Genomic DNA, 23,761 nt, shown 5'->3' on the forward strand with positions numbered 1-23,761 from the left:
TATATATTCTACCCTGACAGACACTGTTACAGTTGTCCTGTATAACTATATATTCTACCCTCTCCTTGACAGACACTGTTACAGTTGTCCTATATAACTATATATTCTACCCTCTCCTTGACAGACACTGTTACAGTTGTCCTGTATAACTATATATTCTACCCTTTCCTTGACAGTGTTACAGTTGTCCTATATAACTATATATTCTACCCTGACAGACACTGTTACAGTTGTCCTATATAACTATATATTCTACCCTCTCCTTGACAGACACTGTTACAGTTGTCCTATATAACTATATATTCTACCCTGACAGACACTGTTACAGTTGTCCTGTATAACTATATATTCTACCCTGACAGACACTGTTACAGTTGTCCTATATAACTATATATTCTACCCTCTCCTTGACAGACACTGTTACAGTTGTCCTATATAACTATATATTCTACCCTGACAGACACTGTTACAGTTGTCCTGTATAACTATATATTCTACCCTGACAGACACTGTTACAGTTGTCCTATATAACTATATATTCTACCCTTTCCTTGACAGACACTGTTACAGTTGTCCTATATAACTATATATTCTACCCTCTCCTTGACAGACACTGTTACAGTTGTCCTGTATAACTATATATTCTACCCTCTCCTTGACAGACACTATCTTACCATTGTCCTATATAACTATATATTCTAACCTCTCCTTGACAGACACTGTTACAGTTGTCCTATATAACTATATATTCTACCCTCTCCTTGACAGACACTGTTACAGTTGTCCTGTATAACTGTATATTCTACCCCCTCCTTGACAGACACTGTCTTACCATTGTCGTATATAACTATATATTCTACCCTCTCCGTGACAGACGCTGTTACAGTTGTCCTGTATAACTATATATTCTACCCTCTCCTTGACAGACACTATCTTTCCATTGTCCTATATAACTATATATTCTACCCTCTCCTTGACAGACACAGTTACAGTTGTCCTGTATAACTATATATTCTACCCTCTCCTTGACATACACTGTTACAGTTGTCCTGTATAACTATATATTCTACCCTCTCCTTGACATACACTGTTACAGTTGTCCTGTATAACTATATATTCTACCCTCTCCTTGACAGACACTGTTACAGTTGTCCTGTATTACTATATATTTACATTTGGATGGCAAAGCCATGATATAAACAAACTAAACAAATTTGCAGTCTATGAGAGTATAACTGACACCCAAATCATGACACCATTCTATGCATAACTGACACCCAAATCGTGCATTCAGGTGTTATTCATATGCGAAAACTGATAAATCCGCCACAAGTTTATTCAACCAGTATAACAGGGATTCTTTAGGAAATCCAGTACATGCAGCAATCTGGTTCACATCAAAACCCCTATCGAAGCGTTCATTTACACGTATGTTGACAGATATTTGTTCTGGGGCCAAAGTGGAAAATCATTACACACCACATTGTTTGCGCGCCACCGCCATCCAGTGTTTGAATGACAAAAATTTTGAAACCCGGCACATCATGTTTATGTCAAATCATAAGAACGAGGCTTCTCTCCGGTCGTACAATAGAACAGTTTCTTCTTCACAAAAGAAAGCATTAAGTGGTGCATTATCGTGTCTAACGCATCCTAAACTTGAAACGGCCATGGTACCCATCACAAGCAACGTTGTCGCTGAAGCTCGTCCAACTCCCTGGGTCACTGTCACCTACTTCATTGGTCGTATCCCTGACACCGGTGCTGTTGTAGCTACTACAAACTGTAATCAGGTTTCCATGCAATCAAAGAACATGTTTACACCTAGTTTTTTGGCGAATTCCACTTTCTCCCACTGCACATTCAACTTTCATAGCTAAACTCTGTCCATGCTGTCAGCCGTTGCGTGCGCGTGGTGACGGGTGAAATTTCCATCCGCATAATTGTTCCGGATGGTAAATTTAAAAAAAAAAATCCGAAATCGTTAACAAACTGAATAATTCATCCATATATTCTGAAATACTGACTACCAATATTATAGATATTGTTAATAAAATATCTGATGATGTTTTCAGTATTTTTTTAATTATTTCCACGCACTATTTTTTAGGTCACCTGAGACGAAGTCTCAGTTGACCTATTGCAATCGCCTTTTGTCCGGCGTCGTGCGGTGTGCGTCGTCCGTCGTCCGTCGTAAACAATTTACATTTTCAACTTCTTCTTAAAAACTGCTGAACTAAATTCAATGAAATTTTACAGGAAGCTTCCATGGCTGAGGGTGAACCAAAATTGTGAATTATATGGTCCACACCCCCCAGGGGCCTGAGGGGCGGGGCCAAAAAGGGTCAAATTGACTAAAACTTCAAAAATCTTCTTCTCTACTCTCAGATAAGGTGGAATCAAACACTCTTCATAGATGAAAGGGTCTTAAGGTGCTTTACCAAAATTGTGAATTTCATGACCCTTGGGTCTCATGTTTGCCCCTGGGGAGGGGGTAAACTTTACTATAGTTTATATAGGGAAATCACATTTTTGACTATTATTTGTTGGATTTGTATTGGAATTCATTCTAACTTGTATCAAATTATCAGCATGGGATGACAGTTTGATGGTATGTACATGTTGGCCCTAGTTGACCGCCAGGGGCTGGTGGGCAGGGCCAAAAAGGGTCAAATTGACAAAAATTTCAAAAATCTTCTTCTCTACTCTCAGATATGGTAGAATCAAATACTCTTCATAGATGGAAGGGTCTTAAGGTGCTTTACCAAAATTGTGAATTTCATGACCCTGGGGTCTCATGTTTGCCCCTGGGGAGGGAGTAAACTTTACTATAGTTTATATAGGGAAATCACATTTTTGACTATTATTTTTTGGATTTGTATTGGAATTCATTCTAACTTGTATCAAATTATCAGCATGGGATGACACTTTGATGGTATGTACATGTTGGCCCTAGTTGACCCCCAGGGGCTGATGGGCGGGGCCAAAAAGGGTCAAATTGACTAAAATTTCAAAAATCTTCTTCTCTACTCTCAGATATGGTAGAATCAAATACTCTACATAGATGGAAGGATCTTAAGGTGTTTTACCAAAATTGTGAATTTCATGACCCTAGGGTCTCATGTTTGCCCCTGGGGAGGGGGTAAACTTTACTATAGTTTATATAGGGAAATCACATTTTTGACTATTATTTGTTGAATTTTTATTGGAATTCATTCTAACTTCGTTAACATTATCAGCTTGGGATGACACTTTGATGGTATGTACATGTTGGCCCTGACTGATCCCCAGGGGCTGATGGGCGGGGCCAAAAAGGGTCAAATTAACAGAAATTTTAAAAATCTTCTTCTTACAGCCCAAATAAGGTAGAATTAAATACTCTTCACAGATCGAAGGGTCTTAAGGTGCTTTACCATAATTGTGAATTTCCTAGCCCTGGGGTCTTGCGTTTGCCCCATGGGAGGGGATAAACTTTACTATAGTTATAGGGAAATCACATTTTTGACTATCATTTGTTTTATTTGTTTTGAAATTCATTCTTTCATTCAATTTTACTGAAATATTTCAAAAATCAGGTGACCGTTAAGGCCCATGGGCCTCTTGTTTAAAATTGTTTTTTGCCAATCAGCACGTGAATCACAATAGGCTGTTCAATGGAAACGTCGGTAAAAGTAAGATTTTAAATTATAATGAAAATTAAAGTTGAAATCGAAAAGAAACTAATATAGAAAACGTAAATATAAGCATTAAACTGTCTTTTTATGGATTATATGGTCTATATAGATGCCAGCGCATTATGAAGATTGTCTGCAAAGCTCTGGCATCTATATAGACCATATAATCCATAAAAAGACAGTTTAATGCTTAAATATTCTACCCTCTCCTTGACAGAGACTGTTACATCTCGTACAGTTGCCCTATATAACTATATATTCTACCCTCCCCTTGACAGACACTGTCTTACCATTGTCCTATATAACTATATATTCTACCCTCTCCTTGACAGATGCTGTTACAGTTGTCCTGTATAACTATATATTCTACCCTCCCCTTGACAGACACTGTCTTACCATTGTCCTATATAACTATATATTCTACCCTCTCCTTGACAGATGCTGTTACAGTTGTCCTGTATAACTATATATTCTACCCTCTCCTTGACAGACACTGTCACAGTTGTCCTATATAACTATATATTCTACCCTCCCCTTGACAGACACTGTCTTACCATTGTCCTATATAACTATATATTCTACCCTCTCCTTGACAGATGCTGTTACAGTTGTCCTGTATAACACTATGAAAGAATTCAATGAGATGCCTTCAGTGACTTCAGATCAGGTAAATATAAAGAATGTTATAGTCGAATTGAACTCCGAACCCCCAACAAGGATAAGGGAAGGTTATACAGGTGTCAGCTTGTCCTGGTATCCTTCTGTAGGAATTTCTATATGGCCATTACTTTTCAGCCAATATTTATCATGGTACAAAAAAATGTACTAAACAACCTAATGTAGTGTCCTAACATGATTTAAAATTTCAACCAATTTTACAAAAGTTTCTGTCCTAACATGATTTAAAATTTCAACCAATTTTACGAAAGTTTCCTCCCTTTGTTGAAATTCTTCATAAAATCTTAATTACTATACAGTAGTTTTTCAAACTTTATGGATTATACCATGAATAAATGCAGTTGTGGCCCCAAAAATTATTTTTGATTTTAATCAATTTTACAGAAATTATGCCCCCTTTTTCAAAATTCCTGATAATAGTTCTAGCTTTGACCTTTGAAATACGACACCTTTTGTGTTTATATCTTGGCTGTTTCAGACATTATCTATTCTTGCTTTAACCTAGTTATATAAGACATCCAGGCCGTGTTACATATTGTTCTTTGTTACAGGTGTTCCTGGGGCTGGCCGCTTTCTTTGTGGTCAGTCTGGGAGGCCTTTGTATAGGAATCCTATTGGGAGTTTTGACCGCCATCATTACAAAATACACTGTTCATGTCCGAGGTAAAGGTCATTTTACATTCAAAGTCTTGCCCTCAAACCTATCCAAATCATACATTACTGTATTGATATTCCTTTTGAACTGTCAAACATTACAGTAAAGCTTTTGTAATTCAATTCTTTAATTATGGTTAGAAATGTTTTAATTAGATTCACATTTGATTTAAAGCTAATGTAGTTAAATAGTGGTTCTAATTAAGTCACACTCTTGTTTGTCATCACTCAAATTCTATTGTTTTTTTTCTCAAATTCCATTAGAGTTATCTGTTTTAAGTTGTTTTAAGTTGAATTTACATTGCATTTAAAAGTTCTTTTAGCGTTAGTTTCAATGAGTCAATATTCCATTGAATCAGAGGAAAGACTCCTAAACTCAGGTCGCAGGTTTTCCTCAAGTAATTCATGTTGATATTGAACCTCGCTAAACTTGAAATAACTAACAATTATAGCATCCAGCAGTTCAGTTCAGTGTATCTGATTTATAAAATCTCCATTAGACCAGCTAATGGAGGATACCACTGTCTGGCTGTCATGTCCACTTAGTTGAGTTTGGTTGCTGTAAATAGATGTACCTATAATCAACATTAAATTAACTATCCAGCCAGATTTAGTTTGGGGTTGATTAAAGTTGCTCCTATAATTCTATTATACTCAGATTTAGATGGGGATATGTCAATACTAAAACCCTATGTAAGATTGGCTTGAGTCTATGACATTATTACCAGCACATTAAATAAGGCCTGTTTTCTCTATTTCAGTTGTGGAGCCTTTGGCCGTGTTCGTACTTGCCTACATCTCCTACCTGCTAGCGGAGCTCTTTCACTTTTCTGGAATTATCAGGTTTCTACTTGTTTTATAGGAAACATTAGATATCACCCTAGTCTATCAGCCTCTTCTGCTGCCCAGGGTATCCATATGAAGCCAATGTTTTGAATGATCTTGACCTGATGACCTTTCACATGCTGTAGGAATAGTGTTAAGTCTTACCATGTATGTTGAAAATATCACTTGATATTTTCAGAGGATATACAACCCAATATTTGTGACTTTCTGCAGGTATGACCTTGACCTTGTATGTTACAGTATTAAATGGTGTGGCCTTGAGCAGGTATGACCTTGACATTGTAAGTTACGGCATTAGAGGGTGTTTCCTTGTTCAGGTATGACCATTACATTGTATGTTGTAGTTTTATAGGGTGTGACCTCCGTCAGGTATGACCTTGACATTGTATGTCACAGTAATATAAGATGTGACCTTGTTCAGGTGTGATCGACCTTGTTCCGATATAACCTTAGCATTTTATGTCACAGTTTTATAAGAGGTGACCTTGTTCAGGTATGACCTTGGCATTTTATGTTGTAGTTTGAAAGGGTGTGACCTTGTTCATGCATGACATTAACATCTTAGGTTGCAGTTTGATAGGATGTGACCTTGATCAGGTGTGAACTTGTTCAGATTAACATTGACGTTTTATGTTCAGTTTTATAGGGTGTGACCTCGCTCTGGTATGACCTTGACATTGTATGTTGTATGTTGAAGTTTTATAGGGTGTGACTTTGTTCGGGTATGATGTTGACATTGTATGTTTGAAAATTGTGCAGTATGACTTGTCCATTTTTGACCTTGACATTGTATATCACAGTTTTATAGGATGTGACCTTGTTCAGGTATGACAGTGACATTGTAAGTTAGAGGATTATGGAGTGTGACCTTCAGGTATGACCTTGACATTGTACATTATAGAATTATGGAGTATGACCTTCAGGTATGACCTTGACATTGTACATTATAGAATTATGGAGTATGACCTTCAGGTATGACCTTGACCTTGTATGTTAGAGAATTATGGAGTATGACCTTCAGGTATGACCTTGTATGTTAGATAATTATGGAGTATGACCTTCAGGTCTGACCTTGACATTGTATGTTGCAGTATTATAGGATGTGGCCTTGTCCAGGCTCAGTATGCTTTCCACAACATCTCACAGAAGTCACACACCACCATCAAGTACTTCAGCAAGATGCAGAGGTAACATTCAGTAGAATTGACAATAAATTGATAAAGTAGTAATTTGTACCATAAATTTTACATTATTAAATATTCCTCATTTATTTCAAGGTCAAGGGTCAATTAAGTGCTTTACTTTCAGTAAAAGTTAATCAAGAGCCTACTTAATTAATCATCAATACCTGTGGGTAAAATTTGTGAGAGAGAAGTATGGTGCATCACCCCGTATTGTACTGTTTACTGTAAACACATTCCTTACTAAAGAGATGAGGGTTTTTATTAACAAAATCTAATCTATTTAAATTCCTGATTCCAGCTAGGCTACGCTGTGTACTTCCACCACCATGTACTTTTCAATATGAAATATTTGTTCTCTGGATAATTTCCAAACTTAGAATACAATGTACAAATTAGGGACAGCAGTAATTATCACCTTGGATAACTTCCAGACACCTCATTTGATTCCCTGTTTGTATGAGTCTAAGAGCTGTGTTAAAATCAGCAACCAGGACTTTTTAAAAGGGTAAATTCACAAATTTTAAATAAGGACTTTCTCCTCATGAAGTGATTATTTAACTAAATCTATTCCAGTTTCTAAATTATGTAATGGAATACTGATAAAAGAATTTCTCAAAACAAACAAACTACATATTCATTCCCAGTAAAATAATATCAAACTTAATTTCTGTGATAACTGAGAGTTTTTTATAGACCCTTGATAGTATAATGTTTCTGATTCCCTGAACAAAATTAGAATCTTGGGTTTTAAGGGACATGTTTTGACCCTTGAAATTTCAGGGGAAGGATGAATTTAGTTCTGAAATTTTAGGTGTGAGATATAAAAGCTGTGTTTGGGCCATTTGTTGTTTATAGAAATCTGTATCACGATGGAATGAGTTGTCTCATAAAATAGTGGATATCCGGTGATTTGTTGTAGCTCGACCAGTGATTGTATCATCTTCCTGTTTCTGGGAATTGCTCTCTTCAGTCCAAACCTGTTTGACAGTAAGAACTGGCATCCAGGTTTTATACTTTGGACCCTGTTTTTGTGCCTTCTGTATAGGTTTCTAGGTAAGTATGATGTGTATAGAATATCCCACCAACAACTGAAAGCAGCTCCATCTAGTGTAAAAAATATGACTAGAACTTTATGTTCTAAATAAAGGGAAATAACTTATATAAGCTACAGAGAAAGGGAAATACACTTTTAACTCATTAATGTCACCATTCTGATGAATTTATTTTCTTAAGGATTCAGATCAAAGTTTAAACCAATGACAAACATGAGAATACCTCAATCTACTCTACTGTAGATATTTTATTTTTGAGAGGTATACAAAATCAAGGAACCATCGATCATCGATACATTTTGTTTAGAGATTTGCCACAAACAGTTATTCTTATTTTCATTTTGTTGGGGAAATTTTCTTACGATATTCTTTTATTTTGTTTTGTGTCAGTAAATGTAAATGTATTATTTTACATGTAGCTATAGGGCAGTGTAGCTTCATATTTCCAGTAAAGACTTTGAATCTGAGGTCACCTGCACTAACTTGATTGTATGTGTTTCAGTGGTGTTTGTACTGACCTACTTTGTGAACAAGAGTAATCGGATGAGACGAATTGACAGAGAAGAACAGTTCATCATGGTAAAAATCATTTCAACAAATTCATGAACAAAATTGATAGCACAACAGGTCATGCCAAGTACAATGTATCAATCCACAATTGGAGTCCATCATTTTTGTGTTTTTATCCTTTTTTCATTAGGCCTATGGTCAGGGTTTCGTGTGAAGTCTATAATTTTTGTGTTTTCATCCCTCGTCATTAGGCCTATGGTCAGGGTTTCGTGTGAAGTCTATAATTTTCATGTTTTCATCCATTGTCATTAGGCCTATATATGGTCAGGGTTTCGTGTGAAGTCTATAATTTTTATGTTTTCATCCATTGTCATTAGGCCTATATATGGTCAGGGTTTCGTGTGAAGTCTATAATTTTCACATTTTCATCCCTCATCATTAGGCCTATGGTCAGGGTTTCGTGTGAAGTCTATAATTTTCATGTTTTTATCCTTCGTCATTAGGCCTATGGTCAGGGTTTCGTGTGAAGTCTATAATTTTCATGTTTTCATCCATTGTCATTAGGCCTATATATGGTCAGGGTTTCGTGTGAAGTCTATAATTTTTATGTTTTCATCCATTGTCATTAGGCCTATATATGGTCAGGGTTTCGTGTGAAGTATATAATTTTCGTGTTTTCATCCCTCGTCATTAGGCCTATGGTCAGGGTTTCGTGTGAAGTCTATAATTTTCATGTTTTTATCCTTTGTCATTAGGCCTATGGTCAGGGTTTCGTGTGAAGTCTATAATTTTCACGTTTTCATCCTTCGTCATTAGGCCTATGGTCAGGGTTTCGTGTGAAGTCTATAATTTTCACGTTTTCATCCTTCGTCATTAGGCCTATGGTCAGGGTTTCGTGTGAAGTCTATAATTTTTATGTTTTCATCCCTCGTCATTAGGCCTATGGTCAGGGTAGTGGAGTCTATAATTTTTATGTTTTCATCCCTCGTCATTAGGCCTATGGTCAGGGTTTCAAGTGGAGTCTATAATTTTCACGTTTTCATCCCTCGTCATTAGGCCTATGGTCAGGGTTTCAAGTGGAGTCTATAATTTTCATGTTTTTATCCTTTGTCATTAGGCCTATGGTCAGGGTTTAAAGTGGAGTCTATAATTTTCATGTTTTCATCCCTCGTCATTAGGCCTATGGTCAGGGTTTTGTGTGAAGTATATAATTTTCGTGTTTTCATCCTTTGTCATTAGACCTATGGTCAGGGTTTCGTTTGAAGTCTATAATTTTTGTGTTATTATCCTTTGTCATTAGGCCTATGGTCAGGGTTTCGTGTGGAGTCTATAATTTTTGTGTTTTTATCCTTTGTCATTAGGCCTATGGTCAGGGTTTCGTGTGAAGTCTATAATTTTCACATTTTCATCCCTCGTCATTAGGCCTATGGTCAGGGTTTCGTGTGAAGTCTATAATTTTTATGTTTTCATCCATTGTCATTAGGCCTATATATGGTCAGGGTTTTGTGTGAAGTATATAATTTTCGTGTTTTCATCCCTCGTCATTAGGCCTATGGTCAGGGTTTCGTGTGAAGTCTATAATTTTCATGTTTTTATCCTTTGTCATTAGGCCTATGGTCAGGGTTTCGTGTGAAGTCTATAATTTTCACGTTTTCATCCTTCGTCATTAGGCCTATGGTCAGGGTTTCAAGTGGAGTCTATAATTTTTATGTTTTCATCCCTCGTCATTAGGCCTATGGTCAGGGTTTCGTGTGAAGTCTATAATTTTTATGTTTTCATCCCTCGTCATTAGGCCTATGGTCAGGGTTTCGTGTGAAGTCTATAATTTTCACGTTTTCATCCCTCGTCATTAGGCCTATGGTCAGGGTTTCGTGTGGAGTCTATAATTTTTGTGTTTTTATCCTTTGTCATTAGGCCTATGGTCAGGGTTTCGTGTGAAGTCTATAATTTTCATGTTTTTATCCTTTGTCATTAGGCCTATGGTCAGGGTTTCGTGTGAAGTCTATAATTTTCATGTTTTCATCCATTGTCATTAGGCCTATATATGGTCAGGGTTTTGTGTGAAGTATATAATTTTCATGTTTTTATCCTTTGTCATTAGGCCTATGGTCAGGGTTTCAAGTGAAGTCTATAATTTTTATGTTTTCATCCCTCGTCATTAGGCCTATGGTCAGGGTTTCAAGTGGAGTCTATAATTTTTATGTTTTCATCCATTGTCATTAGGCCTATATATGGTCAGGGTTTTGTGTGAAGTATATAATTTTCGTGTTTTCATCCCTCGTCATTAGGCCTATGGTCAGGGTTTCGTGTGAAGTCTCTAATTTTTGTGTTTTCATCCCTCGTCATTAGGCCTATGGTCAGGGTTTCGTGTGAAGTCTATAATTTTTGTGTTATTATCCTTTGTCATTAGGCCTATGGTCAGGGTTTCGTGTGGAGTCTATAATTTTTGTGTTTTTATCCTTTGTCATTAGGCCTATGGTCAGGGTTTCGTGTGAAGTCTATAATTTTTGTGTTTTTATCCTTTGTCATTAGGCCTATGGTCAGGGTTTCGTGTGAAGTCTATAATTTTTGTGTTTTTATCCTTTGTCATTAGGCCTGTGGTCAGGGTTTCGTGTGAAGTCTATAATTTTTGTGTTTTTATCCTTTGTCATTAGGCCTATGGTCAGGGTTTCGTGTGAAGTCTATAATTTTTGTGTTTTTATCCTTTGTCATTAGGCCTATGGTCAGGGTTTCGTGTGAAGTCTATAATTTTTGTGTTTTCATCCTTTGTCATTAGGCCTATGGTCAGGGTTTCGTGTGAAGTCTATAATTTTCATTTTCATCCTTCGTCATTAGGCCTATGGTCAGGGTTTCAAGTGGAGTCTATAATTTTTGTGTTTTCATCCCTCGTCATTAGGCCTATAGTCAGGGTTTCGTGTGAAGTCTATAATTTTCATTTTCATCCTTCGTCATTAGGCCTATGGTCAGGGTTTCGTGTGAAGTCTATAATTTTTGTGTTTTCATCCCTCGTCATTAGGCCTATGGTCAAGGTTTCGTGTGAAGTCTATAATTTTTGTGTTTTTATCCTTTGTCATTAGGCCTATGGTCAGGGTTTCGTGTGAAGTCTATAATTTTTGTGTTTTCATCCTTTGTCATTAGGCCTATGGTCAGGGTTTCGTGTGAAGTCTATAATTTTTGTGTTTTCATCCTTTGTCATTAGGCCTATGGTCAGGGTTTTTCAAGTGAAGTCTATAATTTTTATGTTTTCATCCCTCGTCATTAGGCCTATGGTCAGGGTTTCGTGTGAAGTCTATAATTTTTACGTTTTCATCCCTCTTCATTAGGCCTATGGTCAGGGTTTCGTGTGGAGTCTATAATTTTTGTGTTATTATCCTTTGTCATTAGGCCTATGGTCAGGGTTTCGTGTGAAGTCTATAATTTTTGTGTTTTTATCCTTTGTCATTAGGCCTATGGTCAGGGTTTCCTGTGAAGTCTATAATTTTCATGTTTTTATCCTTTGTCATTAGGCCTATGGTCAGGGTTTCGTGTGGAGTCTATAATTTTTGTGTTTTTATCCTTTGTCATTAGGCCTATGGTCAGGGTTTCGTGTGAAGTCTATAATTTTCATGTTTTTATCCTTTGTCATTAGGCCTATGGTCAGGGTTTCGTGTGGAGTCTATAATTTTTGTGTTTTTATCCTTTGTCATTAGGCCTATGGTCAGGGTTTCGTGTGAAGTCTATAATTTTTGTGTTTTTATCCTTTGTCATTAGGCCTATGGTCAGGGTTTCGTGTGAAGTCTATAATTTTTGTGTTTTTATCCTTTGTCATTAGGCCTATGGTCAGGGTTTCCTGTGAAGTCTATAATTTTCATGTTTTTATCCTTTGTCATTAGGCCTATGGTCAGGGTTTCGTGTGGAGTCTATAATTTTTGTGTTATTATCCTTTGTCATTAGGCCTATGGTCAGGGTTTCGTGTGGAGTCTATAATTTTCACATTTTCATCCTTCGTCATTAGGCCTATGGTCAGGGTTTCGTGTGGAGTCTATAATTTTCACATTTTCATCCTTCGTCATTAGGCCTATGGAGGATTACGTGGAGCTGTTGCTTTCTCGTTGGTCAACCTTCTGGAGAATGGTGGACTTCCTAAAGATATGTTTACTACAGCAACACTCTGTCTCATCTTCTTCACAGTATTCTTACAGGTGTGTAAATATTCTATAGAAATGTGTAAAAATGGAGAGTATAGCTATGGTAGGCCTACCTAACTTAACACACATATATTCCTCCTGTTTTACATATGTATGTGTGTACAGGGAGAGTATAGCTATGATAGGCCTACCTTACTTAACACACATATATTCCTCCTGTTTTACATATGTATATGTGTGTACAGGGAGAGTATAGCTATGATAGGCCTACCTAAATTAACACACATATATTCCTCCTGTTTTACATATGTATGTGTGTACAGGGAGATTATAGCTATGATAGGCCTACCTTACTTAATACACATATATTCCTCCTGTTTTACATATGTATATGTGTGTACAGGGAGAGTATAGCTATGATAGGCCTACCTAACTTTACACTCATATATTCCTCCTGTTTTACATATGTATGTTTGTACAGGGGGAGTAGCTATGATAGGCCTATACCTAACATAACACACATATATTCCTCCTGTTTTACATATGTATGTGTGTACAGGGAGAGTATAGCTATGATAGGCCTACCTAACTTTACACTCATATATTCCTCCTGTTTTACATATGTATGTTTGTACAGGGGGAGTAGCTATGATAGGCCTATACCTAACATAACACACATATATTCCTCCTGTTTTACATATGTATGTGTGTACAGGGAGATTATAGCTATGATAGGCCTACCTAACTTAACACACATATATTCCTCCTGTTTTACATATGTATGTGTGTACAGGGAGAGTATAGCTATGATAGGCCTACCTAAATTAACACACATATATTCCTCCCCTTTTACATATGTATGTGTGTACAGGGAGTACTTTTATAACAAATGTAATGAATTACATTTGTTATAAAAGTACTCCACAGTACAGCACTGACTGCATACACACTGCTTCTCACAAAAATACCTAAAATTGCAGTTTAGAAGTATTAAATCTAATTAATCCCAATAAATTTTTTAAAGTTATAACGTCGTAATAATGATCACTTGAACAAAAGTTAAATACAAAATATAGAGGTGGAGCACAATAAGATTTCTTCTGATGTAATTATTTAATTATTTATCCACTTTAAAATTAAGATTTGAAAGATATTTAAAATCTGAAAGGTGGTAAAAATGTGAAATACAATGTATGTAACTATTGGTATTGTATAAAAAAAACTATTCTTGTTCTCAATCGATCATCTGATATATTACTCTTTGTCAGCAGCTTTAATAGTGAATATACTGAGGTAGCTGGTTTAATTACAAGATACATTTTTACCTCATGACCACCTCAACATTTAACACTGTAGATATAAAACACCATGTTCTTCACTCTAGTAGAGTTGGGTCACCAATATTAGGTTAAACAGTCACTCTTAGCCATGTTATTTCGGAAGCTTGAAATTTTGCACCTGCAATTAAAATAGCTGGATATGTACTTTTGTTAACTGACAAATAGAGACAATTACTTTTAAGATGGAGCAGGGGACATAACTCCAACAACAATTTACTTGGCAATAGTTCACTATATTTAAAAGCATTGAGGTTACTTTTCCAGTTTGAAAGAAGTTCTTGAAGTTTCACTTGTTGTATGATATATTGTTACATACATGTATTAACATTAGCTAGTGTACGATTAACCATCAATTACACACGATTAACATAATTTATAAATGAGGTACAGATTTCTGCGGAGCGTTACTTCTAATCCCTTACTTTTGTTGTTCAGGGGATTACCATTAAGCCACTGGTGAAGATCCTTAGGGTTAAAGTTACAGGAGAACGACAAGTTACTGATTATCAGTGAGGAAATTAACATGCAGGTGAGAGAAACAGAACAAAACATATTGATTTTTAAAATTTCCAGAATTTGATGGCACTGACTCTTAATCAAGCATAGAGAAGACAGCTGATTTATGTGTCCATATTTTGAAGTTATTCCCAAATGCTATGCTAGTTTGAAGATAATGTAATTTTACACTGATGTTTAATTCTGTATTGATGAATAGTGTCTACTGTACTTTAATTTTTTCCTATCTCAATTATTTTTTTTTTAATCAGTACTATATCAAGTTTTAACCAATATAGACTTGATGATAAAGTGCAGAATGCTATTCACAATATTTTCCATTCAAAGTATTACACTGTCAATTTATTCAACATTTCTTTATATATCTTTCAGTGCAAAAACATGAAAATAGGATTACCATAAAAATGTACAAAGTTACACTTATCATGCATACAATATCCTCTCATAGATGAATTCCTACGCTTTAACTTAGGAGATATAAACAGATAAATTTGATTGTAGATATTTATCTGCATAAAAGAATTACACACTTCAGACAAATTATATTTTTACTGATGTATTTTAACAGGTTACGGACCATATAATGGCGGGTATAGAAGAGGTGATTGGTGAGAGGGGAGAGCACTACTTCAGGGTAAATATTTCCTACTGCGATATCTATAGTCATATAAAACCAGTGTGACAATTAACATCAATGCTGTGCAAGGACCAGGTATATTTTCCATTTTTATTTTGTTGCCTGCTTTTTACAGGCAATATATATACTAAGGTATCATTATGTCGGCATTGACGTCTTAAACCTCCGTGTTGGCAGCAGCGGTGTCGTCATCCGCATTGAGGTTTCTGTGCGATAACTCAAGTTCCCAAGGGCTGATCAAACTCAAACTTTATGCAAATCTTCCTTATTGCAATTGCTTGCTTGGGATTGCTTTTCAGGTCAGAAGGTCAAAGGTCAAGGTCACAGTTACTAAAAATAAAAATAAAAATTGTTGCTATAAATAGAAAATTAGTTTCCATGCAATAACTCTGTAATCTGTAATCACCCAATTTTCTGCTCAGGTGATACATCCACTTCCGTTGAATTCTTTCTTTCTTTCTTCTTTTAATTGAGTTATGAAATCTCCTTCATAGTGACATGTTAAAGAAAAATTCCATTGGCATCATTACAACTTTTGTATAGTTTGGTCAGTGTTACAATCAGAAGTTAAATTGTTCTTCTAGTTATATGTCTCCTGATGGAATTATATATGGACTTGTCTGTGTGAGGTTTTACTATGATTTCAATTAAACATTTAATAGCTCTTGTGTTTAAGACTCTCTAATGCACTTCTTATTGACTTTGTCTTCCACAAAGTTTTGTTGACAGTTCTTTGCATATGACAAACTACTATTTGGTAAATTCAGAAAATGTACGCCTCTTTCTTCTCAATGCTCAGACAGTGACAGTGTTTGAACATGTGTTACATGCTTTATGTATGTTTTTGTTGTGCATGTTTCGGAGAATTGGGGCACCTGTAGGTGATGAAAGGCCAGCTTCCACAATAATTTTTAGTGTAAAATAAATGAATTCAATGATTTTAGTTATTTTGTTTCCCCAGGAAATCCTTGAGCACTATAACAGAAAGTATTTAAACCTGTGGCTACAGAGGGATCCTGTCAGTATGGATGAACACATTATGTTCATGTTTGAACAAATTGCCTTACAGTAAGTACATGTATCAGAAAAAAAATAGCATTAAATGATCAAAAAATTATCAAAATATGTTATGTCCATGACACCTTAACTCCAGCACCTTTTACAAAATTACTAGTGTTTCATTCTTATCTATTTTATTTTTTTTTTTCAGGCAGCACTTTGAAAATTTAGCTGGATCTAAAATGATACAAGATAAATATGCCAGCTCTGAAGTTCTTCTTCCTTCACAGTTACTCCAAAAAACGTAAGTACACAGTTACTCCAAAAAACGTAAGTACAGAGTTACTCCAAAAAACGTAAGTACAAAGTTACTCCAAAAAACGTAAGTACAGAGTTACTCCAAAAAACGTAAGTACAAAGTTACTCCAAAAAACGTAAGTACACAGTTACTCCAAAAACATACATACACAGTTACTCCAAAAACATACATACACAGTTACTCCAAAAAACGTAAGTAGACTGGTACTCCAAAAAACGTAAGTAGACCGTTACTCCAAAATTCGTAAGTAGACCGTTACTCCAAAAAACATAAGTACAAAGTTACTCCAAAAAATGTAAGTATACAGTTACTACAAAAAACGTAAGTACACTGTTACTCTAAAAATGAAAGTACATAGTTACTCAAAAAAACGTGTACTTAAAATGTAAGTACACAGTTACTCTAAAAAACATACATACAGTTACAAATTTGTTAATGGCTTGACAGATGTACATTAAGTGCTACTGCTACCAGTCTATTATTTGTACATTACAGGTGTAGTATATATATATAATCCTGCTTTATAGATAAACTGTATTTAAAAAAAATGTATATATTCTTGTCAATATGTGTTCTTTTTTAGCAGATGAATCTTAATCTACATTCTTGTGATATCATTAGCATGTTTTAATTTATATTTCCCTCAGTGTTTATCAAGAAGAGTGGGACAGCGACAGTTCAGAGGGTACAGTGCTTCCCTCAGTAACCGTACCCTCACTGCCACCAAAGTCGCTGACATTTGACCTTGGGGAAGGAGAAGCAGACATAGAACTGATACGGAGGGGAGGTAAGTCTTAAATTATATATATATAGTGGAGGTTAGTCTTAAATTATATATATAGGGGAGGTACGTCTAAAATTATATATATGTAGTGGAGGTTAGTCTTAAATTATATATATAGTGGAGGTTAGTCTTAAATTATATATATAGTGGAGGTTAGTCTTAAATTATATATATAGTGGAGGTTATAGTCTTAGATTATATATGTAGTGGAGGTTAGTCTTAAATTATATATATAGTGGAGGTTAGTCTTAAATTGTATATATAGGGGAGGTAAGTCTTACATTATATATATAGTGGAGGTTAGTCTTAAATTATATATAGTGGAGTTTAGTCTTAGATTATATATATAGTGGAGGTTAGTCTTAAATTGTATATATAGTGGAGGTTAGTCTTAAATTATATATGTAGTGGAGGTTAGTCTTAAATTATATATATAGTGGAGGTTAGTCTTAGATTATATATATAGTGGAGGTAAGTCTAAAATTATATATATAGTGGAGGTACGTCTTAAATTATACATATAGGGGAGGTTAGTCTTAAATTATATATATAGTGGAGGTTAGTCTTAAATTATATATGTAGTGGAGGTTAGTCTTAAATTATACATATAGTGGAGATTAGTCTTAAATTATATATATAGTGGAGGTTAGTCTTAGATTATACATATAGGGGAGGTTAGTCTTAAATTATATATATAGTGGAGGTTAGTCTTAAATTATATATATAGTGGAGGTTAGTCTTAGATTATATATATAGTGGAGGTAAGTCTAAAATTATATATATAGTGGAGGTTAGTCTTAAACTATACATATAGTGGAGATTAGTCTTAAATTATATATATAGTGGAGGTTAGTCTTAAATTATATATATAGTGGAGTCTAGTCTTAAATTATATATATAGTGGAGGTTAGTCTTAAATTATATATATAGTGGAGGTAAGTCTTAAATTATATATATAGTGGAGATAAGTCTTAGATTATATATATAGTGGAGGTTAGTCTTAAATTGTATATATAGTGGAGGTAGCACACCACAGTAAGACAGCCTGGCCATGGGCGATTTTTTTGTTAAGCAAATAACTCCTGTATTAGGATATGCATAAAAAATGAAAAAATAAATGTAAACTATAATTGGTATATTCAGTATGAAGTAGTACATACAGGCTTCACATTTATTAAAACAAAAATCAATAAATTGGTTCCGGATTTTAAATATCCGGATTTTCCGAACCTGTGTTTACACAGGAAATTTAGTTTTGACTACAGCGCAAAATGGAAGCCCACAGAAAAGGTAAGATAGCGGAAAAACTTAATTTACAACATATGTCCAAACAAGATTAATTCTGTCTTTGGGATAGAGATATCTAATTTTAAATAGGTTTCAGAAAAAAAATTGTGTAGAGAATTGTGCTATTTTGGGTCAAATATCATAATATTTTGCGATTTTTGAGAATTTTTTAAGCTGTTACCATGGTATTCACAGCTCTAAAAATCGCAGAAAATATCAGTTTACTTATCCTTCAGAGCTCTATTAAAATTGAAAATGTTGTACAGATTTCAAATATATATACTTTATTAGAGGTTATATGTAAGGTTAACTGGCAATGTTTACATATCTAAAACATGTGCCATATTTTTCAGAATTTGGCATTTTTACTGTACACTGCTACCTTATAAGGGCTGAAAAATGTTATTTCTTGGAAATTGTGCTTAATTATGCTTGATTAAGCTTCATTTTAATTCATTATTGCTCAAAAATGCATAAAAACAATCTAAAACTTGTTTATTATCTGGCTTGTCATATTAGAGGAATCAAGGGAGGTAACTCGCATATCTACCCATTTTAAGGGTGGGTTAATTAAGCATAATGTTAATGAGTCAGTGTAAATTGAAAAGATATTCTATGTTTTATAACAAACCCAAAATAACTTATTGGGTATCTAACAAACCATATAGACTGGATTCTGGTTTGTTTTACCTGATTTATTACCCCGTATCCATGGAAACTATTAGAGTAAGTGTTATTTTTTGAAATATTTGGTGAAACCATTATATTCAGTTTATTTATACAATGGTAAGCATGTAATTTCAATTGATTGATCATGAGTGTACGGTTGATACAATATTGTCAATTATTGTCATTTCCTTCAGTAGAGCAGAAAAAATAGCATTTTCCGCATAAAATGGGATCAGCGGACACTTTCATATGATCATTGGTACATATCTGAATTACCGGGGTGGAAACAGATGACTGTGATGTCATAGGCATGACATTTTGAAATCTTGGATGTCATGTCATGATTTATCAGTTAGAATATTGCATGTGTTGCTAAGCTGAGGTTTGGAAAGGAATTTGGTTATTTATTATGACACCATTGAGTATTTATGACGTCATATATACCATCTGATGACGTCAAAGTTACTGATGACGTCATGGTAACTATGACGTCATATTACAAGGCTAAATTTGATAGTTGTATAGTATTTTTTGCTTGATTACATGCACAGAGACTCAAAGTACCACATTCAACACAAAACACAACTTTATTCAAGAGATATACAGAATTATGGGAGTTTTCATCTTTAAAATTACCTCCCCTTATTACTGGATTGGGAGAAAAAGTTGTCAAAATACACCTCTCAGGGAAATCAGCAATACTCGGTGACTATCAAAGATACACAGTAACCCGATATGTCATTTTGTTCGTCGGAACATATTCTAGACCTTCATGGGGTTTTTAGTAAAATTACAATTTACAAAAGTGATGTATAAGGTAGCACACCACAGTAAGACAGCCTGGCCATGGGCGATTTTTTTTGTTAAGCAAATAACTCCTGTATTAGGATATGCATAAAAAATGAAAAAATAAATGTAAACTATAATTGGTATATTCAGTATGAAGTAGTACATACAGGCTTCACATTTATTAAAACAAAAATCAATAAATTGGTTCCGGATTTTAAATATCCGGATTTTCCGAACCTGTGTTTACACAGGAAATTTAGTTTTGACTACAGCGCAAAATGGAAGCCCACAGAAAAGGTAAGATAGCGGAAAAACTTAATTTACAACATATGTCCAAACAAGATTAATTCTGTCTTTGGGATAGAGATATCTAATTTTAAATAGGTTTCAGAAAAAAAATTGTGTAGAGAATTGTGCTATTTTGGGTCAAATATCATAATATTTTGCGATTTTTGAGAATTTTTTAAGCTGTTACCATGGTATTCACAGCTCTAAAAATCGCAGAAAATATCAGTTTACTTATCCTTCAGAGCTCTATCAAAATTGAAAATGTTGTACAGATTTCAAATATATATACTTTATTAGAGGTTATATGTAAGGTTAACTGGCAATGTTTACATATCTAAAACATGTGCCATATTTTTCAGAATTTGGCATTTTTACTGTACACTGCTACCTTATAAGGGCTGAAAAATGTTATTTCTTGGAAATTGTGCTTAATTATGCTTGATTAAGCTTCATTTTAATTCATTATTGCTCAAAAATGCATAAAAACAATCTAAAACTTGTTTATTATCTGGCTTGTCATATTAGAGGAATCAAGGGAGGTAACTCGCATATCTACCCATTTTAAGGGTGGGTTAATTAAGCATAATGTTAATGAGTCAGTGTAAATTGAAAAGATATTCTATGTTTTATAACAAACCCAAAATAACTTATTGGGTATCTAACAAACCATATAGACTGGATTCTGGTTTGTTTTACCTGATTTATTACCCCGTATCCATGGAAACTATTAGAGTAAGTGTTATTTTTTGAAATATTTGGTGAAACCATTATTTTCAGTTTATTTATACAATGGTAAGCATGTAATTTCAATTGATTGATCATGAGTGTACGGTTGATACAATATTGTCAATTATTGTCATTTCCTTCAGTAGAGCAGAAAAAATAGCATTTTCCGCATAAAATGGGATCAGCGGACACTTTCATATGATCATTGGTACATATCTGAATTACCGGGGTGGAAACAGATGACTGTGATGTCATAGGCATGACATTTTGAAATCTTGGATGTCATGTCATGATTTATCAGTTAGAATATTGCATGTGTTGCTAAGCTGAGGTTTGGAAAGGAATTTGGTTATTTATTATGACACCATTGAGTATTTATGACGTCATAGATACCATCTGATGACGTCATAGTTACTGATGACGTCATGGTAACTATGACGTCATATTACAAGGCTAAATTTGATAGTTGTATAGTATTTTTTGCTTGATTACATGCACAGAGACTCAAAGTACCACATTCAACACAAAACACAACTTTATTCAAGAGATATACAGAATTATGGGAGTTTTCATCTTTAAAATTACCTCCCCTTATTACTGGATTGGGAGAAAAAGTTGTCAAAATACACCTCTCAGGGAAATCAGCAATACTCGGTGACTATCAAAGATACACAGTAACCCGATATGTCATTTTGTTCGTCGGAACATATTCTAGACCTTCATGGGGTTTTTAGTAAAATTACAATTTACAAAAGTGATGTATAAGGTAGCACACCACAGTAAGACAGCCTGGCCATGGGCGATTTTTTTGTTAAGCAAATAACTCCTGTATTAGGATATGCATAAAAAATGAAAAAATAAATGTAAACTATAATTGGTATATTCAGTATGAAGTAGTACATACAGGCTTCACATTTATTAAAACAAAAATCAATAAATTGGTTCCGGATTTTAAATATCCGGATTTTCCGAACCTGTGTTTACACAGGAAATTTAGTTTTGACTACAGCGCAAAATGGAAGCCCACAGAAAAGGTAAGATAGCGGAAAAACTTAATTTACAACATATGTCCAAACAAGATTAATTCTGTCTTTGGGATAGAGATATCTAATTTTAAATAGGTTTCAGAAAAAAAATTGTGTAGAGAATTGTGCTATTTTGGGTCAAATATCATAATATTTTGCGATTTTTGAGAATTTTTTAAGCTGTTACCATGGTATTCACAGCTCTAAAAATCGCAGAAAATATCAGTTTACTTATCCTTCAGAGCTCTATTAAAATTGAAAATGTTGTACAGATTTCAAATATATATACTTTATTAGAGGTTATATGTAAGGTTAACTGGCAATGTTTACATATCTAAAACATGTGCCATATTTTTCAGAATTTGGCATTTTACTGTACACTGCTACCGGAGGTTAGTCTTAAATTATATATATAGTTGAGGTTAGTCTTAAATTATATATATAGTGGAGGTTAGTCTTAAATTATATATATAGTGGAGGTTAGTCTTAAATGATATATGTAGTGGAGATAAGTCTTAGATTATATATATAGTGGAGGTTAGTCTTAAATTGTATATATAGTGGAGGTTAGTCTTAAATTATATATATAGTTGAGGTTAGTCTTAAATTATATATATAGTTGAGGTTAGTCTTAAATTATATATATAGTGGAGGTTAGTCTTAAATTATATAAATAGTGGAGGTTAGTCTTAAATTATATATATAGTGGAGGTTAGTCTTAAATTATATAAATAGTGGAGGTTAGTCTTAAATAAATTATATATATATAGGAGGTTAGTCTTAAATTATATATATAGTGGAGGTTAGTCTTAAATTATATATATAGTGGAGGTTAGTCTTAGATTATATATATAGTGGAGGTTAGTCTTAGAATGTATATATAGTGGAGGTTAGTCTTAGATTATATATATAGTGGAGGTTAGTCTTAAATTATATATATAGTGGAGGTTAGTCTTAGATTATATATATAGTGGAGGTACGTCTTAGATTATATATATAGTGGAGGTTAGTCTTAAATTGTATATATAGTGGAGGTTAGTCTTAAATTGTATATATAGTGGAGGTTGGAGGTTAGTCTTAAATTGTATATATAGTGGAGGTTAGTCTTAAATTGTATATATAGTGGAGGTTAGTCTTAAATTGTATATATAGGGGGAGGTAAGTCTTAAATTATATATATAGTGGAGGTTAGTCTTAAATTATATATATAGGGGGAGGTTAGTCTTAAATTATATATATAGTGGAGGTTAGTCTTAAATTATATATATAGTGGAGGTTAGTCTTAGATAATATATATATAGTGGTGGTTAGTCTTAGATTATATATAAAGTGGAGGTTAGTCTTAAATTATATATATAGTGGAGGTTAGTCTTAGATTATATATATAGTGGAGGTTAGTCTTAAATTATATATATAGTGGAGGTTAGTCTTAAATTGTATATATAGTGGTGGTTAGTCTTAGATTATATATAAAGTGGAGGTTAGTCTTAAATTGTATATATAGTGGAGGTTAGTCTTAGATTATATATAAAGTGGAGGTTAGTCTTAAATTATATATATAGTGGAGGTTATAGTCTTAAATTATATATATAGTGGAGGTTAGTCTTAGATTATATATATAGTGGAGGTTAGTCTTAAATTATATATATAGTGGAGG

The 23,761-nt window shown here is 34.1% G+C and overlaps 1 protein-coding gene across 1 annotated transcript in view; it reads left to right on the plus strand.

Moving 5' to 3' along the window:
* Positions 1-23,761, plus strand: part of LOC117342373 (sodium/hydrogen exchanger 2-like) — a 101,663-nt gene that overhangs the window by 67,071 nt on the left and 10,831 nt on the right. Inside the window, 13 exon segments of the mRNA XM_033904525.1 lie at positions 4,271-4,341; positions 4,904-5,015; positions 5,768-5,849; positions 6,944-7,039; positions 7,956-8,089; positions 8,591-8,667; positions 12,654-12,779; positions 14,501-14,539; positions 14,541-14,594; positions 15,150-15,215; positions 16,180-16,286; positions 16,429-16,521; positions 17,184-17,323. Of these exon segments, the coding sequence (XP_033760416.1) occupies positions 4,271-4,341; positions 4,904-5,015; positions 5,768-5,849; positions 6,944-7,039; positions 7,956-8,089; positions 8,591-8,667; positions 12,654-12,779; positions 14,501-14,539; positions 14,541-14,594; positions 15,150-15,215; positions 16,180-16,286; positions 16,429-16,521; positions 17,184-17,323 (1,197 nt within the window).

Source organism: Pecten maximus, chromosome 14 (assembly GCF_902652985.1).
Source record: "Pecten maximus chromosome 14, xPecMax1.1, whole genome shotgun sequence".
NCBI classification, from domain to species: Eukaryota; Metazoa; Mollusca; class Bivalvia; order Pectinida; family Pectinidae; genus Pecten; species Pecten maximus.